A 12,907-nucleotide genomic window follows, 5' to 3' on the forward strand; every position below is an offset into this window, starting at 1 on the left:
ACTTTAGAATCCTATAGCTAGCCCTCTACTCTCTTATTCTACTCAAATGATATATTATTAAAGCTAGTTCTGTTATAAATGCCAGGTTATGGCGCAGTTTCATTTATTCAATTTTAAAAAAATTGGGTCGAAATCGTCCTAGCGCATTAAGAATTTCTTTCAATAGACCCTTCGCTAAAACAAGAGGAATGACTGTTATATTCAAATAAATTTAAATAAATTTCAAATATTCCAAAATGCAAAGCACACAGTTTGATTGTTATCTCTTAATTTCTATAAGAGTATTACCAATAATATAGTCTACTTTTAGGCTCTCTATTCTATACTCGATTAACTTACCCCCTTTACGGTAGCATAAACGGGCACCGATATATCACAGAAGCCACCACTGGCTGTTTGTTGTTGTCTCGTTGGCATTTGTGGTGTTCCAGGTGTTGCACCATCATTATTTAACGAAGCAGGAGTATGTCGTCCATGATAGCCAACATTATTTAGGGTATTCGAATGACTATTACCACCACTTGTCGATTCTTGGATATCGGGTGGTGGTGGCGGTTGAGTATTGGAGTGACTATCACGACTCGTTGTACCATTCTCGGAGGCCCCAGCCAAACCATCATTGGCCACTTGATAGATTTTCGCTTCCCATGAGGGAAAACGATGTAGTGGAGGTGTTGGTGGTCTAGGAACTCCTCCAATTTCACTTGTTGTCGTTGTAGTACTTGTACCACCACTAGCCATTAGCGCTGGATTATTTTTCATCCATGCGGGCATTTTTTCACATGATGGTGTATAAATCTCCGCATAATCATGGGCCGTATCCGTATCTGAACTATCGGGTCGACCATTTTTCAATGCTCCACCGGAAGATGATGATGATTGTTTTGATATGCTAGCTAAAGGGGCCAAGGTTAGGCCATCCACGGCCGCCACCAGATTTCTCTCTAACTCTGTGGGCTCCATGGAAAGATTTCGGCGATGCTGGTGATGTGGATAGGAGGCGGTGAGTGGACGATTTATAATCTCCTGGGTATCTAGACTTTCGCTGCGTCTACGATTTTCCTTGGAGGCCGCAAACTCTTGGACATCTAAACTCAAACTATTTCGCACGGGTCCAATGACACTGTGTCGATTCGATTGATTGGCTATGTAGTTCTTTAGCAGTTCCAATTGTTGATTGCACTTTTGATTTTGCTCACGCAATAGCTCATTTTGTTCCTCCAAATCACGTAGCTTGTTGTTGACCCACTCTTTGATTTTGGCCGCCTTTGCTTCGATTTGTCGGGCGTCCTGGAGACGTAATTGACGTTGTTCCTCGACTTGAATTTCCAGAGAAGTGATGACCTTCTCGGCTTCGGGGTGTGGTGGAAGACTTGTGGATTGTTGTTGTTGTTGACTGGCAGTTATTGGTGGTGTATTGGCTGGAGTTTGAGGTTGTTGTTGTTGCTGATTTTGTTGTTGATTTGGGCCTTGTTGGTGATTTATTGAATTGGTGTTGGCTGAGTTGGTTGGTGGTTTAGGCCATTCACTCAACCTTTGTTCCATAGCCCGCACCTAAAAGAGGCGAAAACAGAAGGAGAAGATTAGGATTAGAAGAAGTAATCAAAATAAATTTAAAAATTCGGAGTTAACGTTGAAGAAGTCTAAGAAGAATATCACCAGAAGCAATTCTGAGACTGGTAAATGAAAAGTAAGCTTAGCCAGATAGTGAACAAATTGACATTCTCTTTTAATACGAAAACTGGGTATTGGCATCTCTACGAAAATTTCTATCCATTTTATCATATGTTCCCTCCGAACGACAAATTTTGTGTAGAGACGTTGCGGAAGAAGTGAAACAGCTGCTTTATTACAACACTTTTTCACTAATTAGCATCATAAAATTTTTTTATTCGATTTTTGGATATTTGTGCTTATTTCTACAGAAAATTTTGTCAAAATTTTATTTTTACAGTAAATTTTGTCAAAATTGCATTTCTATAGAAATTTTTTTCCAAATTTTATTTTTATAGAAAATTTTATCAAAATTTTAGTTCTAGAGTAAATTTTATCAAAAATTTATTTTTATAAATTTTTTTTTGGCCAAACTTTTATTTCTATAGAAAATGTTCTCAAAATTTTATTTCTACGTCAATTTATATCAAAATTTTATTTCTATGGAAGTTTTGTCAAAACTTTAATCCTATGGAACATTTGGTCAGAATTTTATTTCTATAAAAAAATTTTGTCACAATTTTTTTTCTATGGAAAATATTGTCAAATTTTTTTTCTATAGAAAATTTTGTCAAAATTTTATTTTGTATAAAAAATTTTGGCAATATTTTACTTTTACAGAAAATTTCGTCAAAATTTTGTTTTATAGAAAATTCCGTCAAAATTTTATTTTATAGAAAATTTTGTCAAAATTGTATTTTATTTGTATAGAAAGTTTTGTCAAAAATTTATTTCTGAATCAAATTTATAGAAATGTTTGTCAGGATTTTATTTCTATAGAAAATTTTGTCACAACTTTTTTTCCTGTTTGAAATTCTGCTTAAGTTTTATTTTATAGAAAATTTTGTCAAAATTTTATTTTATAGAAAATTTAGTCACAATATTAATTCTACATCAAATTTTGCCAAAATTTTATTTTTGTAGGTTAAAGTGGTAGCCCGATCAAGTTTCGATCACTTAGACTATTCAGTCCATTGTGATTTTTGTAGAAAATTTTGTTAAGATTTTATTTCTACAGAAAATTTTGTCAACATTTTATTTCTATAGAAAATTTTGTCAAAATTGTATTTAATAGAAAATTTGGTAAATATGTTACATTTTTAAAAAAAATTTGGTCAAAATGTTATTTGTATAGAAAGTTTTGTCATTTTGATTTCTATAGAAAATTTTGTCAAAATTTTAGTTCTATAGTAAATTTTATCAAAATGTTATTTCTATAAAAAGTTTCTTGGCCAAAATTTTATTTCTGTAGAAAATGTTCCCAAAATTTTATTTCTACGTCAATTTATGTCAAAATTTTATTTCTATAGAAAGTTTTGTCAAAATTTTAATCCTATGGAAAATTTTGTAAAAATTTTATTTCTATAAAAAATTTTGTCACAATTTTTTTTCTATGGAAAATTTAGTCAAAATATTATTCTATAGAAAATTTTGTCAAAATTTTATTTCTATAGAAAATTTTTTCAACATTTTATTTTTATAAAAAATTTTGCAAATATTTTACTTTTACAGAAAATTTTGTCAAAATTTTGTTTTATAGAAAATTTTGTCAAAATTTTATTTTATAGAAAATTTTGTCAAAATTTTATTTTATAAAAAATTTTGTCACAATTTTATTTGTATAGAAAGGTCAAGTCAAAATTTTATTTCTATAGAAAATTGTATTTCTAAATCAAATTTATAGAAAAGTTTGTCAAGATATTATTTCTATAGAAAAATTGGTCGCAACTGTTTTCCTTTTTGAAATTTTGTTAAAGTTTTATTTTGTAGAAAATTTTGTCAAAATGTTATTTTATAGTAAATGTGGTCAAAATTTTATTTTATAGAAAATTTTGTCAACATTTTATTTTATAGAAAATTTTGTCAAAATTTTATTTGTATAGACAATTTTATTTCTATAGAAAAGTATTTTCAAGCGCAGTCATGAACCGCCTGAAAGCATACAAATAAATTTTTCTACAGTTTGTAAATCAGGTTAATCTGTCGAGATTTTAACTTCAAGGACCGAATTTTCACAGTTAAAAAGGCAATTTCACAATTCTGTATAATTTTTAAATGAATCGTAATCTTTAGTTTGTATTTTTCCTTTATGGAGAAGTGTGTTACTTTTTGTGCCCCTTTTCTTGCGAATTCCTCTTTTTATAAGTTCTCAGCGGTAACGCTGAGGTAATTTGATTTGGTGATTAATAGCAACGTCAATTACCAAAATCATAACATTATTGTTTTTTTTTTTATTTTTTATAAATCAAGTCCAAAACGTGTTTGTTTAAAAATATGCTCCGAGTTTCTTAAATATGTGAATTTTCATAATTAGTAATTAATTGCTACAGTTATTTACTCTGATTGAAATTTATTTTAATTAAAACAATAGTTCGATCAATTAAATTTGTAATTTAATATTTTCTTTTTTAAATTTTTTAAATTTAATATTGTTTATAGGAAATTTTTTGGTAATATTTCTTAAATATGTGAATTTCCATAAAGCAAAGTGAATAAAAACAAAAATAATTGCTACAATTAATTACTGCGATTTACTTTTATTTTCTTGAGAATTTGATTACATTTTTAAAAATTTTAATTTAATATTTTTTAAAATCAAATTTGGAAATTTGTTCAAAATTTGATTAAATTTTTGATTTAATATTTTTTAAAATTCAGTTAAATTTTTAACTAAAAAAATTGTGGTGAAATTTTTTCTGTATAATCTCAATCGATAGACGTGACCCGGTCGACATTTTATTGATATTTTTATAGTCTAGAGTTAGTACCAAAATCTGAAGATTATTGATTTTTTTTATAAATCAAGTCCAAAATGTTAAAAAATATGCTTCGAATATTTTTTAATTTTAAATTTCCATAAAGCAAAGTGAATAAATAAATAATTGCTGCACTTAATAACTGTTATGAATTGTTTATTTTAATTACAAAAATAACGCAATAATTTATAATTTTAATGTAATATTTTTAAAATTCAATTAAAATATGAATGGGATAATTTTGGGTAATATTTCTTAAATATGTGAATTTCCATAAAGCAAAGTGAAAAAAATATATAATTGATACAATTTATTACGGCGATTGAATTTTGTTTTCTAAAACAAATTTATTAATCAAAATTTAATCTAATATTTTAAAATTTTTAATTTATCATTTTTCAAAATCCAGTTAAAATTTTAATTAGAAAAATTTGGATGACATTTTTGTTAGTTTAACTCAACCGTTAGACGTGACCCGGTCGACATTTGATTAAGTTCCCTAGGTCTAGAGTTTGTACCAAAATCTGAAGTTTATTGAGTAAGTCAGGTCCAAAATGTGTTCACCTAAAAATATGCTACGAATTTCTTCAATAAGGGAATTTCCCAAAAACAAAGTGAACTAAAAAAAATAATTCATACAATTAATAACAGTGTTGTAGTTAAATAAAATTAGTTAAATCATTTAATTTTCCATGTGATATTTTTTAATATTCAATGAAAATTTAGAATTGGAAATTTGTTGGTGATATTTGTTTCTGTGTAATCTCAACCAATGGACGGGTTTCGTCCAAAATTGAGGATAATTATTTTTTTTATAAAACAAGTCCAAAATATGTTCACCTAAAAATAAGTGATTTAAATATGTGATTTTCCATGGATCATGCTACGGAATAATTCTAAATATAATTAGGAGTGGAAAGATTGTTAAAAGTTGGGATTGAGATAGCTATAGTATCTTCAAACTTATTCAATTATTGATATCACATAGAGATGGAGTAAATCTTCCCCGTGAACAGAATTTCGAATCCTTCGAATATTGACTTTTTTCATAAAGCTGATCCATGATATTATTCACCTAAAAATAGGCTTCGAATTTTTTAAATATATGAACTTCCTTAAAGTATGTTGCGAAATAATTGTAAATACAATTGGGTATGGGAATATTGTAAAAATTTGATTGCAGAGTCTTCTATGTGAGCAGCATTTCGAATCCTTTCAATAATTATTATTTCATATAAAACACCTAAAAATAGACTTCGATTTTCTTAAATTTATGAATTTTCTTGAAGCATGCTAACTCTAGATTATTTCTAACTTTAGAGTGTGTTTACAGTTTCTTCCAAATCCAGTCAAGACAGTTTTTTAATAATTCCACCTACAAATATGTGACTTTCCTTAAATAATACATTGCTACTTTGTCTAAAACAATGAGCACTTTATTTTATTGACGAGTTGATAAAATATTATTTAAATATTTTCTTTTATTTTCTTAATATATAGATTCGCTTAATTTAGTCATGGCATAAAGTGAATTGTTAAGTTTATTTTGAGTCTAATCAGAGGCACAAAAGTTTGCCATTTAAACTTTTCCACGAACTCTTCATTTTTTGAAATTCCTTCAACTCTTCCAGGTTTTTGTTTGCTCTTTTCGTTTTGTTAAATATCTTTCCTCAACTTCTATTCCTTATACAAGTTAGGAATACAAAACCCGAAAATCGAATTTTGGTTAAAAAAAAGTCTAATAGTTGAAGTCGACTTTTTGTAATCTTCAAAATTGACTTTTATTATTTTTCTAAATCGAGTCCAATGAATGAAAATGTGATTATCCCTTCTTATGCTGAAAATTCATAAGAAAGTTGAAAGTCAGTAATTGCAAAAATATTTTACAAATATGTAAAAAGTCGAAAAATCATTTTTTTTCAATATTCTAAAATGTCATATAGCCGACTTTTATCGGGAGTCGACCTTCTCAAAATTTTTCGGCATTGAAAATAGACTTTTCAATAATTCCAAAAGTCAAAAGTGGACTTTTCCAATTTTTTAATAAATCGAATTTTCCAATATTCGAAAATGGCAAAAATTCGACATTATTATTAAGCTGCTCTTAAGCTGAAAAATTTAATAAACCATGGTAAGTTTCGACGTCGAAATTCAACTTTTCAATAACCATAAAATTCGAAAGTTGACTTTTCCAAGTTGAAAAATCGATTTTTTTTAATTTTCGAAAAAGTCGGAAATACGAAAAAATGTGATTATCCCTTCTTATACTGAAAATTCATAAAAAAGTCAAAAATCGACTTTTCAATAAATGCAAAAATATTTTACAAATATGTAAAAAGTCGAAAAATCATTTTTTTCAATATTCTAAAATGTCATAATGCCGACTTTTATCGAGAGTCGACCTTCTCAAAATTTTTCGGCATTGAAAATAGGCTTTTCAATAATTCCAAAAGTCAAAATTGGATATTTCCAATTTTTTAACATTGACTTTTCCAAGTTGAAAAATCGAATTTTTTCGAAAATGTCGAAAAGACAAAAACATGACTTAGCCCATGTTATGCTGAAAATTCATAAAAAATTGAAAGTCGCAATATAAAATTCGAATAATCGAAAAAGCATTTTACAAATAAATAAAAAGTCGAAAAATTATTTTTTTCAATATTCTAAAAAGTCATAAAATCAATTTTTATCGAGAGTCGACCTTTTCAAAATTAAAAGAAAATCAAAAAATCGAATTAAAAAAAAATCCAAAGTTTCCTAAATGTTGAAAAAGTAGTCTTTTCCAAATTTTTGAAAAAGTTGAAAATTTCCATTTTTTAATCCCATTGCAATCCCTAATACAAATTATCTCCTTGGTTTACCACCAAATTAAGGTGTTATGTGATTTTCTATACTTTGGTTTAACTATTCTTTTGTTCTCAACTGCATACTTTTAGGTGGCAGCCACTTCATAGAATAAAAGCAATTAGACATTTCGTATATTTCAAGAGTTGTACATTGTGCAGAGTTGTACATTGTGCATTTAGTGATTTTCTGGAATGCAATTTTCAACTTTAATAGGATGTACTTCAACAGAAACTTTTCATCTGTTTTCGCCACAGCAAACAAAAACGAAATGTCTCCCTAAGTTATGCTTTTTTTTCTGGCACCGCGTTAGTAACGCCTTTGTCTGCACTAAAGTGCATAAAGCATAACATTTTATTATAGTCTTTTTGCAATATCTCGTTTTCGCTGCATGGATACCGTAATTATAATGTTATCCTTAGACATCTCGAAAGTTTGTTAAGTAAAATGCGGTAAAGTATAAAGATAACAAACGTTAATGGTTATTTGTCAGTGCTTTTTTCCGGTGTAAAGATGAGAGAAACCCCTAGCATTATTATTAATCCCCACACGTAATATGGTTACCGTAGGAATGTAGGATGGGATAAGTGAGTGCATGTTTTGCAATCATAAGTAGGGGTAAACCATACTAGAGGGAAACCATGAATTTGGAAATAGTTTAAAACTATGAAAGTAGCATATTAAATATTATTGTGTAGACACAAAAAGGCTTAAACTTGTTTTTAAAGAACAAAAAAATATTTTTTTTAATATGTTATTATTCATTAAAATTTAATGAAGCAAAATGTATATTGGATTTAATTTTTTTTTTAAACCTAGATTTAATTTTGAAGCTTTTACGACGGGAAATCTTACTTCATTCATATACCTTATTGTTTATTATGCAGCAATTTTTACTTGAGCGCCTGAAAATATGCTACAAATTATGGTTTGTATTGATTTTGCCCAAAATACACCCTCATATAATTGCAACGCCTGAGAATATGCTACAAATTATAGCCTAGAAAACACCCTATACAATTGAATGACTATGTATAATATTTGTTGGTTATCACAAACAAAATCCAAGACCTTCATTAATACAATATACATTGTTTGCCTTATATGTGTTACATACATTTTTTAGATTTATTAAAATTAATTTACAAAAAATCAAGAATTTTTTGAAATATTTTAATTTTCATAAAATTTAATGAAGAAAACTGTATACATGATATACATTTTTCGCAACGAAAATTAAATTTTTAAATTAACAAAGTCTGCGTGTTAAGCACATTGTTTATATATAGCTCCTGAGAATATGCTACAAATTATGGTTTGAATTTCTCTTGCCTAGAATACACCCCCATACAATTGCATGTTTATATATAATATTTGTTAGAAGTAAATTTTTCACAAACAAAATCCAAGACATGCTTTAATACAATGAAAATTGTTTGCACTAAATATGTTACATACGTTTTGTAAATATATTAAAATAATAAAAAATAATTTAGTTAGTATTACTCAACACTATTACCCCATAGTATAGAATCTCCTATTAAGAGTTGACAACATGACTTGCCAAAAATAAACAGAACCTACTTCTATTTATTTCCATGGAACGTAGTGATACTATGACGGAATATATACTATGTTCGAAAAATGTTTATGTCCATATTCACCTAAAGGTATGCTATGAATTTCACAAATATTTCAATTTTCATCAAGTATGCCATGGAATGTTTCTCAACACAAGGTAGCATAGTAATCAACCATTTGTTGTTTTTTTTTTATTTTCTCTATAGTGATGGTAACGGGGAAAAATGAAGATGGTAAATAAATTCTAATATTGTGGAAAAAATTTAATAAAACATTCTGGTGGAAAGAGATTCTTGGAAGAAAGAAGATGAAAGTAAAATGTGTTTGTAAAAATTATTTTTTGTAAATAATTTTCAGTAGAATTTAAAAGTCAAAATTTGTATTTTCTCCATGCGTAAAGTTTGCCACCTTTTGCGCCACTCTTTTTAAAGTCAGAAGATTTGTTTGGGTGAAAAAGATTCAAAATATTCGAGATATATGAGATTCAAATATATTTATGTGAATTCTCCTTTAAATAATTTTTAGGATAATCTAAGATACATAAGTACGAATGTTTTCTTTATTAAAAAGTGTGCCACTTTTTGCGCCACTATTTCTAAAGTCAGAATATTTCCCCTGAGACATTCTTCAAGGAGCCTTTGTTTGCTACTCTTTTCGCTACTCTATTTAAAGTAGTGCGATACCTTTTATTGCATATGACATATTTTTTGCTTTAGCATTTTGTAGAAATTCTTCAAAGTAAAACAAAGTATCTTAAAAATTGACACACTTTTCTGCGAAGAAAATATGTAAAGGTTTGTGTTTATATGGTGCCTGGTTTGGTATTTTCTTTTATTTCAGTCTTATTTTCCCAACACCTTTAGACTTGATTTCGAATACTGCATTGGCTGACCTCAAAATAACCCAAATTTGCTTTCATCTTGTATTTTATACTCTTTGGAAAAAATTATTTTAAATTTACGGTAAGCCTTTCGGGTAGGCCATAAAATTTGCTGCAATTTTTATGGCCTAGCTGATTTTTTCAAGATTTTATTTGGTAAACAAAAAAATAAAATAAAATAGGGTCAATGTGTGGTACATTGCATGACTAGGGAGCACGGTTGCCACAGTTGGTAGAATTCTACCAAACATGGTAGAATTTTTACTGGTTGGAGGAACATCAATTTTCTATAGAAATAAAATTTTGACAAGATTTTCTATAGAAATTAAATTTTGACAAAATTCTCTATAGAAATAAAAATTTCACAAAATTTTCCGTAGAAATAAAATTTTGACAAAATTTTCTATAGAAATAAAATTTTGACAAAATTTTCTATAGAAATAAAATTTTGACAACATTTTCTATAGAAATAAAATTTTGACAAAATTTTCTATCGAAATAAAATTTTGACAAAATTTTTTGTAGAAATAAAATGTTGACAAAACTTTTTATAGAAATAAAATTTTGACAAAATTGTTTGTAGAAATAAATTTTTGACAAAATTTTCTACAGAAATAAACATTTTGACAAAATTCTCTATAGAAATTAAATTTTGACAAAATTCTCTATAGAAATAAAATTTTGACAAAATTTTCTATATAAATACAATTTTGACAAAATTTTCTATAGAAATAAAATTTTGACAAAGTTTTCTGTAGAAATAAATAGTGGACAAAATTTTTTGTAGAAATAAACTTTTGACAAAACTTTTCTATAGAAATAAAATTTTGACAAAATTCTCTATAGAAAAAAAAAATTTTACAAAATTTTTTGTAGAAATAAAATTTTGACAACATTTTTATAGAAATAAAGTTTTTACAAAATTTTCTATAGAAATAAAATTTTGACAAAATCTTCTATAGAAAAAAAAAAATTTCTATAAAAATAAAATTGTGACAACATTTTCTATATTAATAAAATTTAGACAAAACTTTCTATATAAATAAAAATTAGACAAAATTTTCTATAGAAATAAAATTTTCACAAAATTCTCGATCGAAATAAAATTTTGACAAAATTTTCTATAGGAATACAATTTTGACAAAATTTTCTATGGAAATAAAATTTTGACAAAATTTTCTATGGAAATACAATTTTGACAAAATTTTCTATAGAAATTAAATTTTGACAAAATTCTTTATAGAAATAAAATGTTCACAACATTTTCTGCAGAAATAAAATTTTGACAAAATTTTCTGTAGGAATAAAATTTTGACAAAATTTTCTATAGAAATAAAATTTTGACAACATTTTCTATAGAAATAAAATTTTGACAAAGGTTAGGTTAGATTAGGATAGGTGGCAGCCCGATTTATCAGGCTCACTTAGACTATTCAGTCCATTGTGGTACCACATTGGTGAACTTCTCTCTTATCACTGAGTGCTGCCCGATTCCATGTTAAGCTCAATGACAAGCGACCTCCTTTTTATAGCCGAGTCCGAACGGCGTTCCACATTGCAGTGAAACCACTTAGAGAAATTTTGAAACCCTCAGAAATGTCACCAGCATTACTGAGGTGGGCTAATCCACCGCTGAAAAACTTTTTGGTGTTCGGTCGAAGCAGGAATCGAACCCACGACCTTGTGTATGCGAGGCGGGCATGCTAACCATTGCACCACGGTGACTCCCATTTTTTATAAAAAAATGGGAGAAATTTTCTGTAAAAAATTGACAAAATTTTTTATTGAACTAAAATTTTGACTAAATTTTGTATAGAAATAAAATTTTGGCAAAATTTTGAATAGAAATAAAATTTTGACAAGATTTTGTATAGAATTAAAATTTTGACAAAATTTTCTATAGAAATAAAATTTTGACACAATTTTCTTAAAAAATAAAAATTTTTGTTTGGCAGTTTTTTTTTTAAATTTCTTCACATTTTTATAGCTTATTTGTGGCCCGAGTGGCAACCATGCTAGGGAGGTTGAGTGGTGTTGAAAACTTTAAACTTTTTTTTTGTTTACTCTTTCTATAAGGCTGTTGAAAAGTTTAGATTTTTCTCTTCGAAATTTATAGGCCTTATAAGCGGTAACTAAAAGAAATTCAATTTCATTGCATAGCTTTAGGGATGAATGATTTATAGAACAACGAAATTGTTTTGTGGTGGTAAGATGGGAACTAAAGTTGGTTTTAGGAATAATTTACTATTGCATATAAATTAGGTTTATTATACCAGGGTAATAAATAGAGAGGCTATTTCAGACAATGAAAATCAAACAATAAACTTATAAAGAATACTTTTAGGCTTCCTTAAGCTTTTAACCATTTTAAAACCAATCTTGTTAACGTTATTTTAATCTATAAAAATTTTATTTTTTTATAGCCTTCTATAAAATAAGTTTTTTTTTGTATAAGGCTAGAAGAACAAAATGTTTAAATATAAAATTGTGGCTAGAAAAATGGCAATTTATTGCTCTCTACTTTAACAGAGTATAAAGGTCATGAAAAAATTATACCAAAATTGCTTTTCGAAGCATTTGTGGTTCTTTTCTTCTTCTTTGGTTATCATAAAAAATTTTAATATTTCCAATCACATACCGTTTAGGGTTTCCATGATTTTTTTTGTCTTACCAAGAAAAAAAAAAAAATATACACATCCACACAAAATCTAGAAAAGCTGATCTCAGCTGTTCTTTTGCCAAAGAATGTAATAAACGTAAAAATAGATTTTTTCTCTATACATCTGGTGAGGTATGGAAATGGAAGAATGGTCATTATTCCTTCTAACCTTAACTATGTAAGAAAAGAAATACAAAACAGATTCATGCGTTAAGGAGAAAATTGTTAGAAATTGTGGACAAAATTATCCTGAAAATATGAAAGACAAATCCAAAATAAGGACTATTGCTAAAAAAATTTCAAATTCCACATTTTTGAAGGGAGAATATACAGATTAGAACTCGTAGACGAAATTATCCTGGAAGTATGTAAGAGAAAATCCGACATCAAGAGTAAGACTGAAAAAAAACCTTTCAGACTCAACATTTAAGGAGAACGTTCGGATATTTTTCCTAAAAATAGGGAAAAGAAAAT

At 27.5% G+C, this 12,907-nt stretch overlaps 1 protein-coding gene across 5 annotated transcripts in view; it reads right to left on the reverse strand.

The window, feature by feature from the left end:
• LOC142228986 (uncharacterized protein CG43867) overlaps nt 1-12,907 on the reverse strand; it is a 194,549-nt gene that overhangs the window by 49,091 nt on the left and 132,551 nt on the right. For all 5 annotated transcript variants that reach the window (XM_075299517.1, XM_075299516.1, XM_075299514.1 and 2 more), the window contains exon 2: nt 340-1,554. In XM_075299517.1, the coding sequence (XP_075155632.1) occupies nt 340-1,545 (1,206 nt within the window). In that variant the 5' untranslated portion in view covers nt 1,546-1,554. The remainder of the gene's footprint in view (nt 1-339; nt 1,555-12,907) is intronic.

Source organism: Haematobia irritans, chromosome 3 (assembly GCF_050003625.1).
Source record: "Haematobia irritans isolate KBUSLIRL chromosome 3, ASM5000362v1, whole genome shotgun sequence".
In the NCBI taxonomy this organism is placed as follows: domain Eukaryota; kingdom Metazoa; phylum Arthropoda; class Insecta; order Diptera; family Muscidae; genus Haematobia; species Haematobia irritans.